Raw genomic sequence first — 27,354 nt, 5'->3', positions numbered from 1 at the left:
GTGATGACTATTATCAAATAGTTCTGGGGCGCCTGGGTGGCGCAGTCGGTTAAGCGTCCGACTTCAGCCAGGTCACGATCTCGCCGTCCGTGAGTTCGAGCCCCGCGTCAGGCTCTGGGCTGATGGCTCGGAGCCTGGAGCCTGTTTCCGATTCTGTGTCTCCCTCTCTCTCTCTGCCCCTCCCCCGTTCATGCTCTGTCTCTGTCTGTCCCAAAAATAAAAAAAAATAAAAATAAAAAAAATAGTTCTTACTACAGCTTTTTGCCCTCTACTATATATGTCATAAATAATAGCTATTGTTATAGAGGCACTGAGGAAGAGGAAAATACATAATAAAAGGTCATTAGCTTATTTAGGACCATAGCACTACCCATGATGGGAGATTTTTAAATAAAAGTTACGCACCTTTTATTCATACAAGTATGTTATAGAAGTTACTGGTGATCCTGAGAAAAGAATTTGCTAAACAGCAATATTTAAAGGTTAATATTTCTCTAAAGTATGCATAACTCTTTTAAGTTGTAGTGTTCAGAAATATATTTTAAATGTTTAATGAAAATGCCTTTATTATGTCATGTTTCCATGAAAATGTCACTAACCAATGCCACTAACACTATTTTACACTATTTTCTCATTGTTTTTCTTTTGAAGTCAGATGATGTCCACTTTTTTTCACTGTGTAGTAGTGGAATGTTTTGTCTTCTCTGAAGGTATAGCATTTCTTCTCCAAGTAATGCTTACATTTTTTGTCTTTTTAAAGAGAAAGTGATATTATCGGCATCAGAATTGCTATTACCATATATTTGACAAGTACTTTTTTTGTAGGTCTCAAGACACCCCTTCAGTCTTCTAATTGTTATTTAACTTTAACTGTCGTCTGCCACATGTTGATGTGTGTCCACTAGGCCAGAATGAAAGTCTGGCCCAAATTTAGATTGATTTCATCATCATTAAATTTTGGTTTATAAGGAAACTAAAGAGTGGTTTTCTTTGACCAATTCATCCATTTTATGTCTAGAAACAAATAAACATAAGAGTGTACTTGCTTTCTACATAAAACACCCTTTTGGGGTTTCTATGATTAGGTTTTAATGTATTATACATACTTGTGTGTGTGTGTGTGTAAAGAATAGCTTATACATCTGAATAAACTGACTTACAATCAACAAATAGAAGAGCACTGAATAAGCACATAGGTTTAACATCCTCATAAAGGCATTCCAATGGCTTACATTATTAGAATCATATTTTCATTGCCAGCTCTGTCTTCTTCACAGTTCAATTTTCTCTTACCACTTTCCAGAATTACAGGAATACACAGCCTAAAACAATGGTTTCAACAGTGAGTATATGTGTGTGGGGGCAGATCCTACCCATTGTAGGGCAAGTTAGGGAGGATATCATTCTATCACCTCCAGCATTTTACAGTCCAGAATAAAAGGACTTAAGCATATAAATTCATGAAAAACCATTACAGTGATTCTAATGGGCCAATTCCACCATTTTAAACACTGTTTCTCTCTCCCCCTTTCTTTTTTCTATCATTTGAGAACCACTGACCTAAAACATATGGTAGTTATGGATAAATGAGCCTGTGGAAAGAAAATTTCTGTGATATATTTAATGTCTTAATTAAATTGCAGGCATAATGGGGGTGCCTCGGTGACTGAGTGGAGCATCTGACTCTTGATTTCAGCTAAGGTCATGATCTCAGGGTCACGGGATTGAACCTCATGTTGGGCTCTGCACTGAGTGTGGAGCCTGATTCCTTCTCCCTCTCCCTCTCCCTCACCTCCCCCTCTAAAACAATAAAAATAAAAAAAAGAAGAATAGATACAACGATATAAGACTTCACAGATATAAATATTCACATTCTCATGTAAAGAATCTACACAAAACAGTATTATTGATCCAAGTATACTGTTGCTTACAGAACACCACTCCATTATGCAGACCTAGATCAATCTTATAATTTTCCATCTGGTTCTGATTTTGTAGACTCTAGTGGCCATTCAACAGAAAGCTGTAACTAAAGGCCTAATTTACTTCTTATGGCTGTGCAGAGTGAAAGCATGATCTCCATGCAGTTTAAGATGTTAAGTGGACAGAAAGTCATGACTATGTAGTTAAATTAAATCAAACAGATTGGATTCACTTAAACAGCTTCCTGCTAATAAGTGTTTCAATGAGATTCTTATTAAGTTAGAGTAAGGACATAATGCAAGTAAGAAATGCTTTCCTGGCGGTGGAAATGCACAAGATAAGAATAAAAGCCAGAAAATATTTTAAAATAATTGTAAAATAAGGTAAGAAAAAAGATCTAAGAGTATATTTTCTGTAAGAGAAATTGTGAAACAAAATTACAGATGAGCTTAGACTCACGGGGTGTGTGTGTGTGTGTAATTAGAATGCATTTGAGGTATATAGTGAATATATACATGTTTGACTAATATTATAAAGTATTTATCCAAATCACAAGAATACTTACTATTATATTATTTTATAAATTTAAGTGTGTTGATACAAATGCTTTCTAAGGAATGTCATCCACTCAAAATGGTGCAGCAGTGAAAACTGATGAAATAAGATCTATGGTACTCTATGTACTCTGCTCCAGAATCGTTTGCCATTAGCTATGAATAACTAACACACAACTGCCCTTTATTCTAATTTGTGAAGTGATAATCATATGCTCCCTACTTAGTCTTCACTTTGCTGTGTGTTGAGAAGAGACCATTTTACACACAGCTAGTAAAGGGAGAAGCCAACATTTAAACCCAGATCATCTGATACCAAGTTCATTTCTCATTTGGTCAGGCAGAGTAACTGAATAAATGATCTGTAGCAGACACAGGGACAGAAAGATTATCAATAAAGAATGGTTAGAATATAAAGTAGTGTAAAATCCAGCAATAAGAAATTTGATTTGATATAGTAGGCATCAAATATCCACTATATGCATCATGCATCATGTGAATAAAGTAAGGAATATGATCATTAATCTGTTCTATGCAAGATATTGAAGGGAAGAGAATTTAGATATTGTAAATCCACCAAGAAGTAATTAAATTCAAGAAAAGACATGAAGTTTTCATGTTAGCTTTCTGAGAAATCTTTCTTGTATGTTTACTGACACGTACCGATCATCTTGATGGGTGCCATCGGGTGCCTAGTGGTGCTCAATAAATATTTTTACCTCCTAGTAGATAACAAAGTGAACATGATCTGGCAGAAAATAGGTTTGTCTTCATTTTTATGAATTACAAGGATGGAAAACACAAATCTGCCATCCATCAACATAGAGGTAATAATTGAAACCGTAAGACACAACGACTGTTGCAAGATCAAGTGTAGAAAAAGACCAAAAGACTATAAAACATACATTTAGTAAATGCCTGCTTATGGTTCCAGTGTCAGTTCCCATGTTGATTCTTAAACAAAGCATCTGAGGACCTCAGAGCAGATGGTGGAAAAGAGAGAGGTAGTTCAGAAACCGGTAGAGGCTGCTACAGTGAGACCTGGTGATTAAAAGAGGCTCTGGTGTCAGTGATAAATTCTAAAACCAGGTCTGCTATTTCCAGGGCTTTTGACCTTAGTCAAGTTAACTTCTCTATATCTCTGCTTTAAAAACGCGAATAATGTTGGGGCGCCTGGGTGGCTCAGTCGGTTTAGCACCGATGCTTGGTTTGGCTCAGGTAATGATCTCACGGTTTGTGAGTTCGAGCTCCGCATCAGGCTCTGTGCTGACAGTGTGGAGCCTGCTTTGGACTTTCCCTCTCCTTCTGTCCCTCCCCACTTGCTCTCTCTGTCTCTCTTTCAAAGTAAATAAATAAACTTAAAAAAATGAGAATAATATTGTCTGCCATATTGGCTTATGGTGAGGATTAAATAAAATAATAAAGTGCTTAGCACTGGGCAGGGATCAAGATTAAGCCTCCAGGTAAGACTACTTGCAATGAACTTTAGCCTAAACTCAGGTGGTTAATGGAGCACTTTCTGGAAGTTAAAGATGAAGACCAGTCCTAGAAGTCCTAGATTGCTGCAGCTACTTGGGAGTCTTGAGCTCCAGAGCCAATCCCACGGACAACGGGTTAAGGACAAGCCTTCAGATGGGAGATCACGTTGGCAGTATCTCAAATGAGCTGTTATAGGCAGAAATTGAACAATAGAAAGAGGGAGGGAAGTTTAAGAAATGAACCAATAAAAACAGGTAAAACACATAAAGAAAGTAACTCATAATATAAAAACTGAGGGTAAATAATTTTAAGATGTAGAAGATAATGAACCCTGATAAAGGTTATATGATGTCTAAATAAATTAAAACTAGTTTAAAATGTCCATGATTTTGGCTAAAGACTTTTAGTGATTCAAGAAGAGAATAAATACAGTAGTGGGGAGAAACTGTGGAAGACATTGATAAGGAATAGAATAAACAGCCATATGAGCTTTTCTCAGATTTTAACAACAAGAATAAGATAAGAAAGAAAAAGAATAAAAGGGGAAATTTTTCTTGAGAATTTGGGAAACCCATATATATTCAAAGGTAAAGGGAGAGAGTTGATGGGGAGAGAAAAAAACCTAAAAACAAAAATTAGAGCTCAAAAAGGTGAAAATTGTTGTAGAAACAATCAGAATTACAAAGATAAATGTCTTCATATCCACAGTACAATTAGAGGTTTTTTTCCTCCATAAAAAGTATTGCAAGAACGATACTTATATTGGAAGACTCAAACCCTCCAGTAAATGAAAGGGAAGACACTTTGCTTACACAGGGAGCTGACTGAAAGATGTTTAGACCTAGAATAATATCTATGAGAAAGAAAAAACCTCCATGGGTAAACTTGCAATTGGCTGCCATGATTCAGCAATGTGCCAAACTTTTGCCTTTTAGCCCCCAAGTGGTAAGTTAGAGAAAAGAGGTGATGGTGATGTGTACCACCTGAATACAAATGCAGAACATCTGAATCAATATGTAGAACTGCAACATAGCCAAAACCTACATCTGAAAGATTCAGTCCATTTCCAAACATAAAACTATAAAGTTTTTGACCAAATGAAAATTTTGTTTTTCCTGGGACACAGAGGAAACCCTAGCAAGTGTTTCTACCACTGTGTTTCTACCACATCTGGACTTATACCTGAGAATCCCTTGAGGAAAAGCAAGGTGAAACAACTTGGCTTGTGACATATTACCAAATATTTTATTAAATATTGGATGCCAATTCACTGCACTTGAAATTTCATTTGTGCAGCTGGTCAGGTCAGATATTGGTATAATTTAAAACTTTAGAAATATATGTTTGATCTCATTTGAACTCAAAGTGTTATAAAACATTCTAAAAAAGCAACAATAAAACTCTAAAACATGTTCCCCAAAATCATTCTGTGCCAGGGATATGTTCTACATTGATCTAAAATTTGATCTTAATTTGCTCAACCTGCAGGCAGTCATGGTAGCTGAAACCCCTGAGCGTCTTCATGCCAAACAAACACTATATTTTCAGTGTGGACCATCATGTGAAATAGGTCGGAAAGCAGTCCTCTAAAGCATCATTCATGCACCCCAAAGTGAAGTTCTTTGGTGATTACTTAGTAAATTCTAAAAGATTTAATATACAATAAAACAAAATAAGAATACTGAAAAATAGATAGCTGCAACTTTTAAAACTTTAAATAAATAATTTAAGATGTTTAAAATAAGTTAGTGAACAGAATTTGCATTTATTATATAGATTCAAATGTATGACATAGGTAAGACAATAGTCATTACACCAAAAATTTGGATAATATAATACAGAACTTTTCTCCAAAATTCAACAAGCTGAAAAAGATGTGTACTCTCAGATGGCAGCTTTGGCACACAACTTTTACACTTAATGGGCTGAATTCTACCACTGCTTTCACATTCAAAATGCAATTTTTAAAGTTGAAAATGCTTAGATTTGTAATAGTTACATTAATTATGTTAATGTTTGGGAGTGTGTGTTAGGTGCTAAGACCATAATGACAATTGTTTACCATAGTTTATACGAAGAAAGTGGAAAATAAAATTAAAAATACAAATCACAGGAAGATGATATCAAGGTTTTCAGCAATATAAGTGCATGTACACATACATAATATTAAGAACTTTGTTTTCATTGTAATAAATCAATTATTAGCACTGATCACTGTTATCAAACACTAAACTGATGGTTTCTTCATGACAATAAATTAAAACTATTAAAGAATAAATTCAACATTAAAAAGTATGCTAGAGAAAGCCATCCCACGTCCTATTGTTCCTATAACCCCTTCTAGGGGGACCAGCCTACACAGGAAGTGTACAAAAAGGTATGTTTCATATCACATTTTCAGTCCCAGCTGCTTGCATTTAAGGTGGGCCCCTCACTCAAGGACAGACAGACAATCCACAGCCACTAAGTGATAAGTAGGTAATGACATCACACAGTAAAACATATGATTGGATTAATACATAAACATTGTTTGAAGACAAACAGGTAAAATGATCTCACAATCTTATTAGGGAAATACAGACACACTAACTTGAAAATAGAGCATTTATAACACCTCAGCTTAATGAATTTTTTTTATTTTAATATCTGAAATATTGAATTCAATCATTAATATTCTTTCCTTTTAACAGCTCTGAATTCACAATTAAACTGGTTGAGGAAAGGGAGACAAAATACTTACTTGTGATGCTATTTCTCGAGACTGACACAAAGGAAGGAAAAAAGAAACATACAAAATACAGTTTAAACAATGACTAAACAATACATACATGAAACGATCAGCAACAAAGACAAAATATGACAAGTCCCCACTTAGCACTCACATTACAATTATGTGATTCATTGTTTATCACGGGGCTTCTGAATAAAATTAGATAAAGAATAGATTATTATTTTAAAAGCTTCCCAGAAACTTCTTATTCGATTATTTTTTGTTTGTTTGTTTGGTAAAACTGTCTCTCTAATCAAAAGAAAAAGTGGTACAAGTAGAGAAAATAAAACAACTGACAGAAGCTTATAAAGTTCATGAGAGAATATTTGATATGATTATTGGCATTCAATAATCATTGTTGGCATTAATATCTGTACTGTTTTAAAATTTGCATCTCATATAAAATTGTTTTCTAAAATTTAATACTTCTAAATTTAGATGTTGTAATAAGATTGTTTTTCTCCAATGCATAAATTTAATTCATTTTGAGAAATATTCCGAGCTTTCACATTGGCTGTGAAGTCTAAAACTTGATCTGTCCAGTCACCATATAACCCTTAAGTAATTAGGGGATATAAAAGTCATGCTATCTTATTCTTCAGTTCTAAAGAATAACATTCTATTCACTTTTCAGTAAGTGGAAGCGAAATTTTCAATTATATTCCTTGATATAACATTACTCAAGTCTGACAAATCGTCTAGCATTCTAACTGTTGTCACAAATCTAAAAAATGCATAATGAACATTTAATTACAGCCTCCTTAAAACTGTTGATCTCAGGATTCTTAACACATGGCCCAAGAAAATAAAAACATTGCTTGAGTGAATAATGGCAGAATGGGCAGCTAGAATTTCAAAACTATTCTATCTTAATCCTTATTAAAATAATTTTATTAATGTGATTTTGTACATTTAAAAATACTACGTTTCACCTTAATAGTCAAGAGTTAATGACTGATAGATGGGACAGTCAATGATTAACTATTCCATTAAATCACATGCTTTAAAGTTACAGGATTTACTAACTGTGAAGGTGACCAACAATCAGAGTAACATATTCCACTAATTTATTGTGCACACCGAAGAGATACTGGTACTTTAATGTGCTTTAAAATGATCTTTTTCTAATTTCTAGTACAATTCTCAGTGGTTACAATATACTTCAAACAAATGGGACTTTCAGTACACTGGAAAACGAGGTAAATGCAGTTTCACATTTTCTTACCAAACAACCATAAGAACAAATATGTCTATTAATTAAGAACTTAACAGACTTTAGAAAATGGTACTGTACTATATACTGTATGGTAGGAAATGTCCCTAGTGGGTCTTGGGTAACATTTCATGATAAAATATAGTAATATTTCTGCAATGAAAAGTAAGAATATTCACTTTAAGGGTGCCTGGGTGGCTCAGTTGGTTAAGCCTTGATTTCGGCTCAAGTCATGATCTCACAGTTCCTCGGATCGAGTCCTGCCTTGGGCTCTGTGCTGACAGCATGGAGCCTGCTTGGGATTTTCTCTCTCCCTCTCTCTCTGCCCCTCCCCAGCTCATGCACACATGCTTTCTCTCAAAATAAATAAGCATGAAAAAAAAAGAATATTAACTGTAAGTGGAATAATAACATTAAAATCTCACAATTCAAGTGAGATATTTTGGATTTCGGAATTGTGGATAAAGGATTGTGGACAGAAATGTAGTTCCTCTTTGTCAGCAAGAGCAGCATGAGTCCTTGTGTATCCTGTGTTTTTTGAACCAGGAGATTCTGATGTTTCTAAAGATTCCCTTAAATAGACACATATAGACGGTGTAGAAGTCTGGCATGGTGATATATCACCAGCTAAAAGGGGGCGGATCCAGCTGTACCCTACTTTCCATGGACTGATTTCTTGAGTCACTGTATGAACCTATGCTTTATTCTCTGTGTTTGTATGAATTCTCCTTCCACCAGTATACAGCTCACCAAAAAGCATACTGTATTCCAGGTCTTTTGTACATGTTACAATTTTAATGATAAATATTCTTCATCATCATTTATCTTCTCAAAGATGTCTGCTAGAGTAGTATTTCCCCTACTCCCACAGACAAAGCAAAATAACTTTTTTTCTATACATTGAATATAAGAAGATACTAAAGACAGACTAGAAAATGAGTTGGCATGAAATCCCATGTAAAGTTAAATACAACTTTAACTTGTACTTTTTTTAACTTCATGAAATAACAAGGTAGCAAGGCCTAGTTTTTACTTGTGTTTATCCCTACTACATTCTGACATGAAATGTTATCCACAGGATAGGACTGAACTTAACACTTGATAGTATAATCTGAAAAATAATAAATGATTGGGTCTTATATGACTATATATGACTATAAACCTATTAGTTGTTTTTATTAGTTATAAATACATAGTTTCGTCAGAAAATGTTATGATTTGTTTTGAGAAATAGAAGCTTCCACTATCATCACTTTTATTTCCTTAGAGTTCATCTGCTTTTATGTCTTTTAGCTGGATATGTAGATTTCTGTTTCTATATAGCACGCCTGATAATTTTTTTTTTTTCAGCCTCTGCTTTCATCTATTCACTTCATACTCTGAAGGGAGAGGAATTAATCTTTTCCACTTATTCGAGTACCTTTGCCATCTCCCATCATTTCAAAATTGTTCAAATATAATTTTGGTCAGATCAAAGTTGAGGGCATACTATGACTAAATGCAATTTACAGATGAGCTATACAGGAAATGTGATTACTATTGATTTCCTGCATAATTTTTTTTGTCAGTAGTAATACTGTATTCCTATAGTTAATAACTGTCTTATTTTTATTAACTGTTTAATTATGTATGTACTTAATATATCCTAAGGTCTTTGGCAATTGTCTAATCTTTCTGTAAGATATTGAGATATATAAGGTATTCTGTAGATTTCATCTTCCTGAAGAAATCTCTCTGAAACCTTCTGACCCACTCCAGGTTGCTCTTATGCCTAGTGGTCTTTTCACTGCAACCCTGGTGAGGGATTTCCTTAGCCTCATATTTGTTGCCTGGATTCTACAAAATGTCTGGTTTCTTCCATACCATGATTCCTTTCTCAGTGCATTCATTTCTTTTGGTGGGAGTAGTTTCCTTAGAAAGCAGCCATGGGAAGAATGTTTTTGAAGACAATGCTAAAATATGATTTATCCTACCTTTCCACAAGTCTGAAAGGTTTGGCTGAATATAGAATTCTAGTTCAGAATTGGAACTAGAACTAGTTGGAAACATTCCCTCAACATCTTGAAGGCACTGTTCCATTGTCTTTTGGCTTACGGAGATGCTGTTGAAAAATCCCAAGTATAGTTTGCATGTGACCTACCCCTTGCTCTCCTCCTGAATCTTCTTTCCTTTAATATTCTGAAATTTTATGCTGCTGAGTCTTGATGTGAATTCATTTTAATTCATTATAGTGGGCACTTGATGACCCTTCTGATTTGAAAATTAACACACTTCTATCCTGGGATTATTCTTAAGTTATTACACTGATATTTCTTCAATTTTCCCGCATCTCCTCTGTATGGAAGTCTTATCATTCAGATCTTAGACCTCCTGGACTAGTCCTCTAATTTTATCTTTTCTTTACTGTTTCCATTTTTGAAATTTTGTTCTAATTTCCTGGTGATTTCTTCAACTTTATGATATGAACTTTTTTATCTCTGGTATTACATTTTCAGTTCCCAAGGTTTTCTTCTTTCCTAAATATTCTTTTAAAAATTTAGTTTCCTGTTCATCTTTCATCCTTGCAATATCTTATCTTTCTAATATTAGTGATCACTTTTCAATATATAACTTTACTAATAATATATATTTGACATAGATAATTTTCAAATGTAAAATTCAGATATTTTAGTAAATCTACCAAGTTGTAAAACCATGACCATAAGTGAGTTTCAGGATATTTCCAATACCCCAATAAACCCCATCATGTTCATTAACTGGTTCCCCATTTCCTCCACCTCACCCTGCTTTAGGCAATTATTAATCTGCTTCCTGTCTGCATACATTCACTTTTTATGACATTTCATAAACAAGAAATCATACTATATGTGTTTTTTGTGTCTGCCTTCTTAACATATTTTTTAAACATTTATTTATTTTAATGTTTATTTATTTTTGAGAGAGAGAGAGAGAGAGAGAGAGAGAGAGACAGAGCAAGTGAGCAGGGGGGGTTGGGCAGAGAGAGAGGGAGACACAGAATCTGAGGCAGACTCCGGGCTCTGAGCTATCAGCACAGAGCCCGACATGGGGCTCAAACCCACCAACTATGACATCGTGACCTGAGCTGAAATCAAGAGTCAGATGCTTAACTGACTGAGCCACCCAGGTATCCCTATCATAATATTTTTGAATTCATCAAAGTAACAGTACATATAAGTAGTTTCTTTTTATTGATAAATAGTATTCTGTTGTATGGATATACATTTTGTTTATCTGTTTACTAGTTGATGGACATTTAGGTTGTTTCCAAATTTTGGCTATTATGAACAATGCTTCTGAGAACATTCATATGCAAATTGCAAATCTTTGCATGGATGTATTTTCATTTGTCTTAGGTAAATACTGAGGAATGTAAGTCTTCATTTTGTGCTTTGAAATTGTCTTCTTCTTCAATGATCTATCCTTCCTACATAATTTTTTCTTCATGTTTGTTTATTTTGGTGCCTTTGAGTTTCATTCTATTTCTTGACATATGGAATTTTTAGTTGTCTACTCGTATTTAAGAGTAGGGGACTGATAACATTTATTGAAAGCTCCTAGTGAAACACTTTTTATTGAGTTTCATGGTGATCACTGGATTATTGAATATCCCATGTCTACATCTTTAGGCTGTTCACTTGGCTTGGTCAGATTCCCTAGGGAAGACTCTTCTAACCTACTGCTGATGGGTACACTATACAAAATGTATCTTGCACTAAGCTCCCTGAATTTAGTGTGTATCACTGCCCTCAACTATGCCTAGTGTCTCCCAGTCCACAATATCTGTGTCATCTCTCCACTGAAACAATCTTCAATCTTTGCCAGTGTGGAGTGAGGGACAGTAATACGGCTATCTAAACTGTCAAGGGGAATGGGGATCTGACAGCTATCCGAAAAGACTACGTTAGACTCTTCAATTCTAATTATTAAATGAAGTTTCTACCTCCTGAAATCTGGTGTCTTTCTTCAGTTAAAGTAAGACAACCTTCGTATTTGAGGCAAAGGTAAATCATTTGAATTCTAACGTGACTTTTCTTGAACCATCTGGTATTTGAGAAAGATGGTGGAATGTATGAGTCACTCTTTCATCTCATCAGAGATGCTAAGGTCTTATTCTTTGTTTTTGTATGGTCAGGAAAAAAAGTTTCCCTCTTCACACAAAATCCAATCCAACTCTTTACTGAGTTATTATTTACTTGATGTCCCTTTAAAAATAAATAAAAGATTAATTTAAAAGATATGCACTTCAATGGCACTTTGCATCTTACAAAACTATGATTGAAGATAGATACTCTTCTTCATGTTATCTAAAACCTTTTAAATAAGAAAGCTTATATTATATGTGTTCTTTTAATAACCAATGTTTCTCAAGATTAATTTTTATCTTTTCATGAATCAGACTATAATTACTATATAATTCAACAGTTCTATTTTTGCCTTACTTGCCAGGAAAGTAAAAGTAGAATTCTGGCTCAGCTGTGGCACTAAGTTCATTTTAGATGTAGAATAACATTCATTTCTCGGCCTCTATTAATATATTTTGTTGTCAAAAAATCTTGATGGCTTTATTTTTATCTTTAATTATTTAAGTTGCCTCAATTTTTATACAATAGGCAAAAATATATGTTCCAAAAGATGAGTTGAATTCAATAAAGGAAGACAAGGGGTATCATCTTTATTTAACTCAGTTTCCTTTTATTTCCCCAAGAATATATGTTTTCCATATAAGCTAGAGCTTTGGGGATTTATAAACATTTTAATAAAGTGATCTTTTTTGTGATGGGAAGAACTGACCAAAATGTAGTGTTAAATGCTGCTTCATGGCAATATAAATACTCTATGATCCCTTCTCTACATATAATGTAAACAGAATACAACAAAGTCCCTTAATAATATAAAATGACCTGAATATGAACTTGACCAAGGGCAGAATTTACTACATTCAAATTGACAAAGCCTATATGTAAGATAAGAGCATGATAATTCTCTGTTGAATGTAAATTTCCTTTATATTTACCAAGTTCAAATAAGAAATGGTTAATTGCTTAGGTGTGAAAGCACTTGTCTTCTATTAAAGGTTTTTAATCAAATAATAATTTTTTTGGATCCAGTATTCTTAAAATTTTAGGACTATCTGGCTAAACTATCTTACAAATAGCAGAGATGGCAATAAAGTTCCTTTTAGCACTCCTGATCTACAGTGAAAGTGGCAGAAAACACCTAAGAAAAACTGAACTATTTCCTGCTGCCCTCAATATTACTTTTTTAAATGTCAAATCACAAATTTTATCAAATAAACAAAAATCTACTCTTTTACTCATAAAGCTCTTTATATATATATATCTTCATATATATATATGAATATATATATGAATATATATATATGGAGATATAGATATATATATATATATATATATATATATATATAACACACATATATATGGATTCACTGATTTTAACACAAACTGGTAAAATGGCTGCATGGATTACTAAAATGCATATAACTGATCTGAGCCTCACAGTTGAGTTAATTTTGCATAAGACCAGAAATAAATATGGCTAACCAAAATTTCAAATACCTTTAAGGTATTTGAGAAGAAAAATATTTCAAGAATATTTCAAGAAAAAATATTTCAAAATATTTATATTAAGTAATTTTATAAATATTGGTAGAATAGTACATTTATCCAAAATTTTTATTTCATAAAAGAATATAATTTAAAAAGTGCATGCTATGGGGCGCCTGGGTGGCTCAGTCGGTTAAGCGTCTGACTTTGGCTCAGGTCATGATCTCACAGTTGGTGGGTTCGAGCCCCACGTCGGGGCTCTGTGCTGACAGCTCAGAGCCTGGAGCCTGTTTCAGATTCTGTGTCTCCCTCTCTCTCTGACCCTCCCCTGTTCACGCTCCGTCTCTGTCTCAAGAATAAATATTAAAAAAAAAAAAATTTTAAAGTGCATGTTTTACCAAGGATTTAAAAATTATTTAGAACAACATTATGGGGCCAGATCAGTGTGAATATGTTTTCAGCTGTATGAGGCCATCAGAAATTTTGTTCTATATTAACAGATTCTATTTTGCTTTTAAAATGACTGAGCTTTCCTCTGGGAAGGTCTGGTACTACTCCTGAAGGGTTTTATCTTGGCTTCAGAGTAGTCTTTATCTAGAGTTTGAAAAATGTGAGTTTCAACGCTTACTAACTTCAATTTACTTCCTTCCAAATGTGTGTATATGAAATGAGCAGTATATTAGAAAGCTAGATTGCTTGCCCTGAGAAGCTCTCTTATGTGTCAGAAGGTTACTTAAAATTAATTTGCTACCTGACAATCTAGACATGCAAAATCTTAGATCCACAAAAGGCATTCAGAACCCAAAGTTCATAAACTCTAGAATAGCCCCTTAGCCAACAATGTTTTGCGAAAATCTGACATAGTTTACTTAAACAAATATTTAAGTTTTTGCCTCTGAGATGACACTATATGTCCAGAAAGCATTCTTTGTCACTTTCTATGACATTTTTTTTTTAGAAATCCATTTCCAAGATTAGAAATGGCTATATTTAATCAGGCTAATCATTAAAATGAAATATTTTGGTATTTCCAAACCTCAGATGTAGTAAGTTTCTGGGACTCAGTCCTGTAGATCCCAATGGGAACATCTCCAGTAGAAGAGCACAACTTCTGGTAAAGTCTGGCATAAGTTCTGATCCATAGGTCATCCTCAGTGATTTTCATCTATAAGATATACGAATCATTTACATATTACATCAAAAAAGTAAAAATACAGTGGTTGGTTTTCACTTTTTAAATGTAGAATTCATTAAAACTTTGAAATCTCAAAGTGACATTCATAAGTGCTTATCCATGTATTGAACTTAGTCATAGCATTTCACTTCAGCTTATCCCTGGGGTTCCTCAAACTTCAGAAGACCAACCACTCAATTTGTGGCAGCAGGACATTATATTAGTTCAACAGAGTAGACAGTAGTCACATTGTATTAGTTCAATATTGGTAGACAGCAGTCACTGTTAGTTCACTGGGAGATGTTACAACACGTGTAGACTTTGTGAATGTTGCAATGATTACAGGCTGCCACTAAAGTTTAGCAGGCAGGGTCTGCCAATGTTACAAATGCTACAAGTGCAAAACACACTCCAGCACAAAAAGAAACTGTCCATCCAAAGTCCTAATAACTCTCATAATGAGAAAAAGGTGTAGCAGAATGAGTACGGGACTCCCAGACAGAAGGCATAATTAAGTACTAGTCATTCTTCACTCATCAAAAATCTTAATAGTTGGCCAGTCACTTCACTGAATACGCCAGGATACAGTGGACTCATTTTTAAAACTAAGGGGTTAAACGTCATGTCAGAAACTGTCTCAAATGCCAGCTAGAAAAAAAAGACACTGGTTCTGAATTTTGTATAGAATTGCTATTTTCATGATTATTAACTTAAAATAATGTTTCCCCGAAAATTTTTTAAAGAATTAAAAAAAACTATGATGATATTCTTTGAGCACATATTAGAGGAAAAAAGTGACATATATGAGTTAGCCAAACTATACCACAGATGGATTTCAGAAACATCTCTTAGAACAATCTTCTATTCCAGCAAATATTAACTTACAGAGCAAAGAAACCCTGATCCTGGTGTAGTATCCAATCCCAACAGAAGTCTGGTGATAGAAATCATATAATCCTTTACAAATGACTGCAATATAAACAAAATATGTATTTATTATGTGTATGAAATGTACAGAATAGCTCAGTGAGAACATCTTACCATTAACCAGCAAAAGGTTACTTCCCATAACACATCATTAAGCCCCCACAAAAAAGGAAATAAAAATCTATCCTGTCAGTGTCTTAAATACACAGGTACAGTTAAGATGTCCATAAAGAAATATGGGGAATGATTGTTTTATAGAGTATCCTGATATGCTTAAACTTTATGTATGCTATCAGTCATGATAAAAGTGTTTTTAGATTTTCAATACCAAAAAACTATGAGTTAAAAAAAATAGAGAATATTAAAAAAAAAAAAAACAACCTTGAAAACTAAAATTTGCAAGGGGATAATTCCAAAGGGTTTCTTTGGGACTAAGCTCCTTGCTAATAGAATAAATTTCTAATATTTCAGTAGGTCTAATTATTAATGATTAATATTTTAGCATTAAATATCATCATCAAACTATTTGAAATGGTAGCATATATTTTGATATGTTGCTAGAATACTACTCAACAGAGCATTAAGTTAACAATGCTTCCAACTTCTTCAATTTATTCTTAGCTCTGAGTGAAAAGAAAAACTTTCAACCAATACTAGTACATTTTCACCATGCCATGTAATTATTTCATAAACTATATAAAATGACTGTCTTGAATTTGATCTTCAAGTGTTAAAAAAAATGAAAAGATTAAATAATTGTCTAGTTATTTTGCATAGCAAAGACTTTTTTTAAAGGTATAATACCTTTTAAATACATTTACTAGACTACTTTGTCCAGTACTTTTTACCAACAGCAAGCATCAGAAAACTAAACCCTCCCACTTAAACGAGCACATAAGGAAACACATCCATTCCCTTATCTCAGGCCAAAGAAATGGCAGTTTGGTTTTAAGGTGTGTTAGTGTTCTTGTAGTTATCAAGAGCAGTGGTGACAAGCACTGTCCAACTTCACTCATAACTCAGTGTGTGTGCTAAAGAGGACTTTTAAAACACATTCTCAAGAACAAACTGAGGGTTGATGAGGGGGTGGGCGAGAGGGGAAAGTGGGTGATGGGCATGGAGGAGGGCACTTGGGATGAGCACTGGGTGTTGTATGGAAACCAATTTGACAATAAATTATATTTAAAAATTTTTTAATGTTTTTATTTATTTTTGAGACAGAGAGAGACTAAGCATGAGCAGGGGAGGGGCAGAGAGAGAGGGAGACACAGAATCTGCAGCAGGCTCCAGGCTCCGAGCTGTCAGCACAGAACCCAATGCGGGGCTCGAACTCACAGACTGTGAGATCATGACCTGAGCTGAAGTCGGATGCCCAACCGACTGAGCCACCCAGGCGTCCCAACAATAAATTATGTTTAAAAAAAATAAAATAAATACATTCTCAACTACTTAAAACTATTTTCCAAGGAAATTGAAAGCGCTCATGGAAAAGAGAGTAAACTGAGGATTTGGCAAATAACCATTATAAATCATTTTTTTTAATGTTTATTTATTATTGAGAGACAGAGAGAGACAGAGCATGAGCATAGAAGGGGCAGAGAGACAGGGAGACACAGAATCCGAAGCAGGCTCCAGGCTCTGAGCTGTCAGCACACAGCCTGACACGGGGCTCGAACTCACAAACCGCGAGATCATGACCTGAGCTGAAGTCGGACACTCAACCGACTGAGCCACCCAGGCGCCCCCGTTATAAATTATTTTTGAGTCAGATGTGGTAATACAGCTAATTTGTTCACTGTGTTTGTCGCTGAAGTATTCCTTATCCAGAGATCATTTGTCCTGTAACGTCATCAGGTCAAAGACAAGAGGTAGGAATGAGCCAAAAAGGGACAGTCCCACCTGATATCACAAAATCCATGCATTCAATCTCATATAATTCAATCACAGAAGAATCTTTTTTCAGTTTCCTTTAGTATCTATTTAATTTTATTTTCGATAATACTTTTTTCTCCCCCACCCCTCCCTGACGCCTCCGCAGATAATACTTATTTTTTTAAGTAGTCTTCACACACAGCACAGAGCCCAACATGAGGCTGGAACTCATGATGCTGAGATCAAGACCTGAGTTGAGACCAAGAGTTGGACGCTTAACAGACTGAGCCACCCAGGAGCCCCATTAGTACTTATTTTTTAATCATTTGTTTTCCAGGTCCACAAAGAGAAAAATTAAGAAAACTATTAAAAATGTACAAGTGATCTGTGTTTCAAGTGGGAAGGAGAAAAAGGATGACTGAGAAGATATTAATAAAGAAAAACAACCTTCTGGTAAGTTAAAAAAAAAAAAAAAAGTACCACAAGAAACTCAAACACTATACAAATATGGACTCATTTACCACAGGGATGAGGTTGTGAGTAATCAAATGAGATGTGCATGGTCTGAAGATGCGGGTTCACACTAACCATGGGATAATTTATCTTTCTGAGCCCTTGTGTCTCCTCTACTGTGATTGATAATACTGCCTATATCAGAGTTTTCTTTGAGGAAGCAAATGATATTATGTCTAGAATAGAATTACATTAATAGTAAATCACTGTACAATTCTAGTCATTAATAATAGTTCTTAAATACATAATATAAACATTTATCCTCAAGAGGATGGGTTCAAATCATTAACCAAAAAAATTAGATGGCATTTAGTATATATCTTAAGAATACACGCATGTTTGTTATATAATTTTAGAAATTTACTTATAATTTCTAATATCTTTTTTAACCCATAAATGACTACTCTTTACCTATCTGAAAAATGAAACATAACATATCTTGTCTGATGTCAGGCAAAGCTAAATAGACAGTTACTACTTTGAAAATTATTGTTCTAGTTCACGCTTTCGGCGCTAGCTTCAGAAAACACCAACTTCCTACATTTGTATTTATAACAACAAAAAAAAATAAGGTATAAATGAAGAGAAAGAAATAACCACTGCTTTCCACTTCTATAGAACAGTTTCCCTTCTATTTACCCCATATATTAGCCTTTCTAGTGAGATTTTATTGAAACATAAGATACCAGGGCTAAGAAATCTAAAAAACATGGGTGCATAATGACATCCACCATTTGACTGCTAGTGACATAAAATCTTCAGTTTCAGGATTGCTCTTCAATCCCTTAAGAGATCAGAAGTATATGTGTGGGAATGGTGTGTGGGGGTGGAGGTCCCCCTCTTGGAGTGCCCAGATAATGTGTCTGGAAACTTCAGGGTGAATAGGAGTGTTTATTCTCCTCTGTTGCATTTGTTCCTGGACTCATCTGGCATAAGCAGATGGTTTGTGACATTGCTAGAGGCATATTCAGGGGCATAATTAGCCCGAAGGCCAGCTCTAACTATCTTCAGATTAGTTTATTCAGTCAAGCATTGCAAAAGAGGGTACATAAAATACATAATCAAAAAGAAAATAGCACAACAAAATGTTTGAATACGTAATTTGAGATTAAAGCTATCAAGTAATTTAAAGCTCCATGAATACCTTTTTTCTCTTAATAGAAACATTTATAAATTGTCTGATTACTTGAGTCAGAGAATATGAAATATTACTGCTGTTCAGTTTCTGGTAGCCTTAAAAAAAGATTAAAATATATTGGTGTAAAATAACATCTCTAAATATCTTAGCTATGATCAAATGACAACATTAACTTTGGTGTTCAGGAACAAACTAAATGTGTTTTAGATGTTGCAAAATCTTTTTAATATATTTTCTAAGGTATGCAATAATTAATGGATATTTAAAACATCCTTGGTTTATCAGTTTATTGACATCAATTTGGTGTCTTATTTCCAAAAAGTGTGCATTATGAAGAAGGGTGTCTTTTTTTTACTATAATCATTTTTTTCTTAGCTTCTTTTTTTTAGTGTGGTAATATGCTGAGAGTAATAGGCAAAATGTATTAAAATGTCACAGTAAACACTGTAGGACACTGATGCTAAAGAATGACTAAAAATTATTTCATAGATTATTCTGAAAAATAGTGTTTTTCTTACAAAATATTTCACAGGCACATTTGTCATGAACCACACAAAATAAAACACTGAATTACTTCCAAAACCAATCTTAAGGTAACAGCTGCATGAGAAACACTAGAGGGATTATTCATTTAATAAAATCTAAGTGAGATTAGGATAAATATGATAGAGAGAAAAGAAGGAAACACCACATACCTGATACAGAAGTGTGTCCAACATACTGATGCTGAACACCCTCCCAGCAGCAAAAGGAAGTCGAAACATAAAGGCCAAATTAGAACCTTTCTCTCGTTCTTTCTGTTCAGAAATTTGAAATGGAAAAATGTGTGAGGATTCTATATTTTACGTTTTTCTGCTTATGTTTTCCTGATACATGTGAAGAAGATATTTTCATTAAACGGTTGGTGGCTACAAATGTACATGACTTCACACATTGTGGTAAGTGTATATAACTGCATTTTTAATACGTCCCTTTATTTTTCATGACCAAGTTTTCTTCACCAGTTAAAGTACCCAATAATTAAGGAAGGTTAATCCTCTCATATATTAAACACGTGTTTACTCTTTCAAATTTTTATTTAAATTCCAGTTAGTTAACATACAGTGTAATATTGGTTTCAGGTGCAGAATTTAGTGATTCAACACTTACTTAGACACTGGGTGCTCATCACAAATGCCCTCCTTAGTCTCCATCACCTGTTTCACCCATCCCCCACCCACCTGTCCTCTGGTAACCACCAGTTTGTTCTCTAGGTTAAAAATATTTACTCTTCATATATATTTCTGCAAAAGACTTGAGGTAATATAATAAAAAGAACAAACACAATAAAGGACTTAATAAAATGCAAAAAAAAAAAAAAACCCTAAAACCACATAAAGTATCATAACACCTGGAAGCTTTGCTTTTGGATATTCTCCTAAGTGAGGACACAAAAATAGGCAGGTAGGAGCCACCACATCCAGGGGTTTCCAACTTTCTGTCATCTGAGTTTTCATTTCTCTAAATACCTTTAAGTTGTGCCCAGCCACACCAAACTGCAGCTAAGTTCTTTAAATGCCAAAAAGGAGGAGGAGGAGGAGGAGGAGGAGGAGGAGGAGGAGGAGGAGAAGAAGAAGAAGAAGAAGAAGAAGAAGAAGAAGAAGAAGAAGAAGAAGAAGAAGAAGAAAAAGAAGAAGAAGAGAAAGAAAGAAAGAAAGAAAGAAAGAAAGAAAGAAAGAAAGAAAGAAAAGAAACTGTGTGTGTGTGTATTATGTGTGTGTGTGTGTATCACAGTGTATGGGAGTTTCTTTTGAAAAATTTTGTTGCAATTAACTTCCCTTAATAAATGAAGACATGAGAGCAAATGCTTGTGTAAGATTGTAAGGGGCTTCTTAAGAACGGAAGTTATCTTTTACTTAGCCAACAGTAATCTCAAAAATGCTGGTTTCTGCCACCTTTCCTTGGAAAAAATAGATACAGCTAAGCAAATAAAAAACTCATATCTTAGCTATGATCAAATGACAATGTTAACTTTGGCGTTTAAGGCAAAGGAAGTAAGCTCCCATTTCCAAAGTAGCAAATCTGGAGGAAGGGAAGGAGAGCCTCCCATACCCCGATTTGAAGACTGTGTGCAAAAGACTACTGCTCAAAGAATGAAAGAGGACTACTGCCCTTGCTTATTGTGAAGGCATGAGGGTGATTTGACCCCTGGGCTTCCCCTGGACAAACAAATGAGGTCTGTCCAAGAGGACAGATGAGGCTCTTGGACAGATGAGACCCTTCCAAGTAGTGACACGAGTTATTACACCACATTCATCCCATCCATCTGGTTGAGAAGACTGTCTAGACTGTAAGAATATCCTCACTTGAGATTGTAGGGAGAGGGCAAAAGGAAAAATAAGCAAGTGGTGCCCCAATTTTTGTCTGTGTCCATTACATCCTAGTATATTCTCTAATTTAGGAGGCAAGGTGTCGAGAACGCTTAGTTTGAACAGTACGTGTAGGTGGTTTGGAGATGACTTCTCAGTTCTTCCCAGCATGGATATTGATGAGTCAGATTGGCTGTCTGATGAGATACGAAAATTCCTTCCCCAGATTAAGATTCTACCTCACAGTGGATAATATTCTCATCTTAGAGAATTCACTGTTCTTAATGTCAGCTCTGAAAATCCTCCTCATTCTCTAAATGGTTATTATGCTTTACACACTCAGAAAACACTTCCTTATCGAGGGGTGCTGCCCTTCTGTGTATGTGAACAATTCTGCATTTGTGATTTACTCTCTTTTTTAGTATTAACTTCCCTTATAGTGGAGAAAAAACACTGAAGATCCTATAATAAAATTTTTGAGTCCTACTAATTTTTAAGTTACATAAAAAAGTAAGAGCTCAAGTAACTCATTCCATCTTGATGAGAATACATTCCACAATTTCTTTCCTCTAGACAAAGAAGAAGTTGGATTAATTTCTTAAACCTCCCTTTTATAAATGCCATTTTATATATGGGGGAAAAATTATACGTGACTAACACTTAGTCTTACCATCCACTCCAGTGTGGTTCTTTTTTTTTTTAATTTTTTTAATGTTTATTTATTTTTTTGAGAAAGAGACAGAGTGTGAGCGGGGGAGGGGCAGAGAGAGAGAGAGGGAGACACAGAACCCAAAGCAGGCTCCAGTCTGAGCTGTCAGCACAGAGCCCGATGCGGGGCTGAAACTCACAAGCTGTAGATCATGACCTGAGCTGCAGTCAGACGCTTAACTGACTGAGCCACCCAGGTGCCCCTCCAGCATGATTCTTGGGACAGTATCATTTATCTACCCCTCTGTCTCTCAAAAACAACACATACACTAGCAGTTATACATTGGCAGTGCACAGTCCAATTGAAACTGCAGGAGTGTCATTTGGCCTGCGTGAATTTACTGAGGCTTAGTTCCAACACTTAACCTAAGAGTCTAAATTTCTGATTCCTTTTACATTTGGAAAATCTGATATCATAGGTCATGTCAACAACTGGCCATAATTGAAAGCATCTGCTTCCTTTTAGATTCATTCTTTCTTACATATGATTCACTTGATTCATCTGTATCACTGGTTGTACGGTCAGGCTCTTGGTTTCCACTTTGGAAGATAAGATACGTAGTTGGAAATGAGTCAAGAGATCTGTTAGTTCATATCTTGTTTAAACAGTAACTTATATCAGAAATAATATAGTAAACTAAAAACACATTTACAATGTGTGTTAAATTAAGGGGGAAAAAAGGAAAAAAAAAAGTTTTGACTGTTCCCATGGCTTCGGAAAAAACAAAGCAGTGCAATCAAGAAACAGTTATCCATTAACTGTTATGTATCAGGCACTGAACTGGGTTGATAGGATGCAAAGATGATTAACAGAAGATTCCAATTTTGCAGGTATTCATAGTTTTGCTTAACAGACAGACTTAAAATCAAGTATTTACAAAGCCATGTGATGTGAGCCTGTAGAAGTCTAAGTATTAAAGAAGCCTCACGAGGATGCAGATGGTGTCGTAGATGAAGTGACATCAGAGTAGAGCCTTAAAAAGACAAGTTTGCCAAACAAACAGGAAGCAATCATGCATTCCATGTGCATGATCTTATTCTGCTTTTTTACAGAATAAGAGATCTAAAATATTTACAGTTTCATTAGCTTTGGTTTTGAGAAAAGCAACAGCTATTCCTTCTTGTGCTTTTATAAACTATAAAATAAACTACCTGTATGTACTTTTCAAAAATAAAGGTAAGTTCAGTACCATTTAATGTTGTTCAAAAGTTATAGTTCATAAAACACAAGTATCCTTTTAAAAATTAGTAAAATAAGGTAAATCAACAATAATTCCCATGACAAGGGAAGGTCTGAAAAACAAAACAGCATGTGACATGCAGATATCTCACTGAAAAGAGATCAAGAATTAGAACCAAATAAAATGTCTGCAGAAGCAGCTGATAGTTCTTGCTGGGGGAAATTTTGGAACAGGAAAGGTTAGAAAATACCACTGACACAATAATTACAGGAGAAATTCCACTCTGACTAGGTTATCAGCATAGACATGATGTTTTGAAGAATACCTGAAGAAAGACTTTGCCCAGGGGTACCTGGGTGGCTCAGTCAGTTAAGCGTCTGACACTTGATTTTGGCCCAGGTCATCATCTCACATTTTATGAGATCGAGGCCTGCATTGAGCCCAGCACTGACAGCACAGAGCCTGCTTGGGATTCTCTCTCTCCTCTCTCTCTCTGCTTCTCACCCCATTTGTGCTCTCTCTCAAAAATAAATAACCATTAAAAAGGTATTAATAATTATCCACATAAATAACATTTTATCACTCCTCCAGAGTGGATCAGGTAATGCTTTTCTACATTCAAAAGAAATAGAAACTAATACCAATATTTTCTTCAAATTCTTTGTGGACCAGTAAGGGAAAAGGTAAATATTTGCTTAAAAACAGGATAAAAATCTTTCCTAATGAATCAAATCTCATGTAGGCAGCTAATACCAAACTTGCATTCAGCCATTCTAGTACTTTGATTATGAACAAAAAGTAGTCCAATTATTTGCACACACAAAAAAAGTAAGGCCATGTGTTTTGTCTGTTCCTATATATCTATCTGTTCCTCCCATCACATTACAAATTGCAAGTATTTATTCTATTGGAAACCTCTAGCATTTAGTAAGGTATTTGGCTCATAATTGGTGCTTAGTAAATATTTATTGGCTTCAGTTTAAATTGAGAACATGAAAAATTTGCCTTCTTGCTTTTACACAGTTGATATGTTGAACAAATAATTCTGATAGTCTTCACTTATTTCTCCCAGAAGCTATCTCCAATTTTTATCATTTTGCTCTATCACTGACTACAAAATGATATGATTTGCAGACATGACTCTTTGCAGTCTGACACCAGTTCTGTGACACCAACTGGATGTCCTACAATTCAATTCAATTATGACACTACCCAGAGTTGACTCAGACCCCAGAGGTTAAGGGGCCTCAGTCCCACAAGACTACCCTCAGTCACAAGTCCTATGTGTCTCCAAGGCAACTGTACTTCTGTCCAGACTGCTATAAATTTGGGGCTTTCCACAGTTCCCTCAGTTTTGATAATTTGCTAGAATGCTCACAGAACTCATGAAAATGCTATATTTAATAATTATCATTTTATTATAAAGAATGAAAATGAATGGTGGATAAAAAAAGGACACAGGGCAAATCTGGAAGGATCGTGAGCATGGCAGCTTCTGTCCCGATGAAGTCAGGACATGCTGCTTTCTTGGTACATCAATATGTTGACCTACCAGGAAGCTCTCGAATCCTCGTTTTTCAGAGTTTTTATCAGTTTCATTATGTAGACACGATTAATTAAGTCATTAGTCATGTGATTAAACTCAATGTCCAGCCCCTCTTCTGTCCCTGGAGGTTTGGAAGGTGATGAAGATATTGAAAGTTTCAATATTCTAATCATAAGGTTGCTTTTTCTGGTTCTCATGCTGAAGCTATCTCCTCTATGAGTTGCCTCCTTAGCATAAAATCAGGTATGGTTGAAAGATATGAACAACAAAAGACACTCCTAAATTCCAAGATTTTTTTGAAGCTCTGCATTAGGAACCGGGGACACAGACAAAACATATATATATATATATATATATATATATATATATATATATAATACCACACTATTAAATGCATATTTTCATTACTTTGCCTCTTACATTAGTGTGCAATTACCATATGATTGCTCAAGTGTAATTATGATCATTATTGAGGAATGGTGATAGTTCCAAAGTCATTTTAAAGGAAGCAGTTTTAAAGCAAATTGTGTCATCTGCATGAATAAAAGGCTTTTTTATGAAATGCATCAAAACAAGAGAGATGAAATAAGTCTTCAGAGGGAAATGAGATAGAAATTTCTCTTTTCCATATTGTTGTCCTCCTCTTCTTTGTTTCCTTATTATCTGTCACATTTTTCATCTCTGCTTAGCTCCAATACTGTGTTTCTGATGCCTGTTACACTTACTTTTTTAGGGGAAGTCTCAATGACCCAACATGACCAATGTCCAAATGTGGGAAGTAATATTGGGAAAACACTGGCAGTAATGGGAATATCCAGGACAAAAAGAATATTGTAAAGCAAAACAACTCAGGAACAAAAGTGGATAATGACAAAAGAAAGATCAGATGATGGGAAAATGCCAACTAAAGCACTAATGTTCAGAAAATGTCTTGATTATATACATTTGAAAAAAATCAGTGTGATATATTGCATGTGACAGAGAATGTTGACTGTCCACCAAAATCTACTGCCCAATTCTTCTTAGGCACATGACTGAACTACATTTCCCAGTCTCCCTTGAAGTTGGTGTGGACACACGATTGAGTTCTAGCCAATGGCATACGGGTGGAAGTTTATTTGCCATTCCCAGTCCTGGCTCATAAAAACTTCTATCTGTTTAATATTGGTGTGTATATGCAGTTATTTGCTTGCTGTCTTTCGTTGGACATTACAAGGACAGCAGTAGTTCAGGCAAGAATTAGTTTCAAGTAGAGACTAAAAATAAACAGGTAGCTGAGAGATTAGGAGCCTCCAATATTTAAAAACTGTGTACTTCTAAATGCCAACAGCACAGGAGAGAAAACTGAAACAAGGCATTGAACAACAAAGTCGAACCCAACACTATTGTCTCAATAACCTCAAGGTAGCTTCCAAGGAGATAGAGAGATGCATGGATTGAGGAGACGAAGAAATAAAAACTCAAAAATTATATTTTAAGAAGGAATTTTGAGGACAGTCTGGCCATAAAAATTTATGGAAGTAAGTATACCAGAAGTTTATCAAGTTTTTGAGAGAAATTAGCAGACTAGTCTGAAAAATCTTTAGACTTTAAATGTCTTGGGAAAAAAGTGCTTTCATAAGCTTAAAGATCTTTAGATTTTTTTCAAATTTGCATAAGCAATAAGCAAGATACAAAACTCACACAGGCTGCAAGAAGTATGTACTCCCAAAGTGACGTGGATAAAAATAGCTTAGGAAGAAGCTTGCGGTGAGACAGGGGTCACATAAAACAACAGAAAAAGGAATACCTCCAGACAGCAAATCTAAGAAAAGTAATCAAGGAATAATCAAGGACTTTTCTTTTTATAAGAACAGACGGAGGTCCTCAACAATATCTATTGCTCACATCATTGTCACAGACCAGTAATCCTTCCATGTTCTCAGTTCTCTCCTCTTCCTAATGGAAGTTATTATTGTGGATATTCTTCTGTGAGTGGCCTCTTCCAGAGAATCCTTACAGATTATTACTTGCATTACCAATGGCAACCAAGGTTCTATTAGAATGCAGGGTCTACCAGGAAACCACCCAAATGTAATCATCACACAAGTAAAGCAGCCAGGGTCAAAGCAATCTAATCTTCCACAAGCATCCTGACCAATTCCAGCATTTCTTGAGTTTAAATGGAAACCACTTAGTGTCAAAAAAGTGTGGCAAGCAGTCCAGCTGTTGTTTGTTTCTAATTCAAAAACTGATTATGTTTCTAAAGGTGAAGGTTTCATCTGTGTAAGTGCATCTAATTATAGATAGAATAAAATGATATTCATAATTACATTCAAAAGAATAAAAATCTACCTATTCCTCAGCCAATGTAACTCTAGAACGTGATACTCAAATACTAGAAATAAAGGTCAGTTTCCTAATCCTAAAAATATCTCCTTGCA

At 34.8% G+C, this 27,354-nt stretch overlaps 1 protein-coding gene across 3 annotated transcripts in view; it reads right to left on the bottom strand.

Moving 5' to 3' along the window:
* Window positions 1–27,354, bottom strand: part of KCNT2 (potassium sodium-activated channel subfamily T member 2) — a 359,890-nt gene that overhangs the window by 36,122 nt on the left and 296,414 nt on the right. For 2 of the 3 annotated variants that reach the window (XM_042925448.1, XM_042925449.1), the window contains 3 exons: window positions 19,844–19,945; window positions 15,584–15,667; window positions 14,561–14,689 (listed from right to left, as the gene is read on the bottom strand). In XM_042925448.1, the coding sequence (XP_042781382.1) occupies window positions 14,561–14,689; window positions 15,584–15,667; window positions 19,844–19,945 (315 nt within the window). Of the gene's footprint in view, window positions 1–6,696; window positions 6,718–14,560; window positions 14,690–15,583; window positions 15,668–19,843; window positions 19,946–27,354 lie in introns of all 3 variants that reach the window. The other variant, XM_042925450.1, reaches the window with a different exon arrangement.

The sequence above is a fragment of the Panthera leo genome, chromosome F3, assembly GCF_018350215.1.
Source record: "Panthera leo isolate Ple1 chromosome F3, P.leo_Ple1_pat1.1, whole genome shotgun sequence".
Taxonomy (NCBI): Eukaryota; Metazoa; Chordata; class Mammalia; order Carnivora; family Felidae; genus Panthera; species Panthera leo.
The sequence above is the reverse complement of the archived record's forward strand: the minus strand, read 5'-3'. Positions and strand labels throughout refer to the sequence as shown.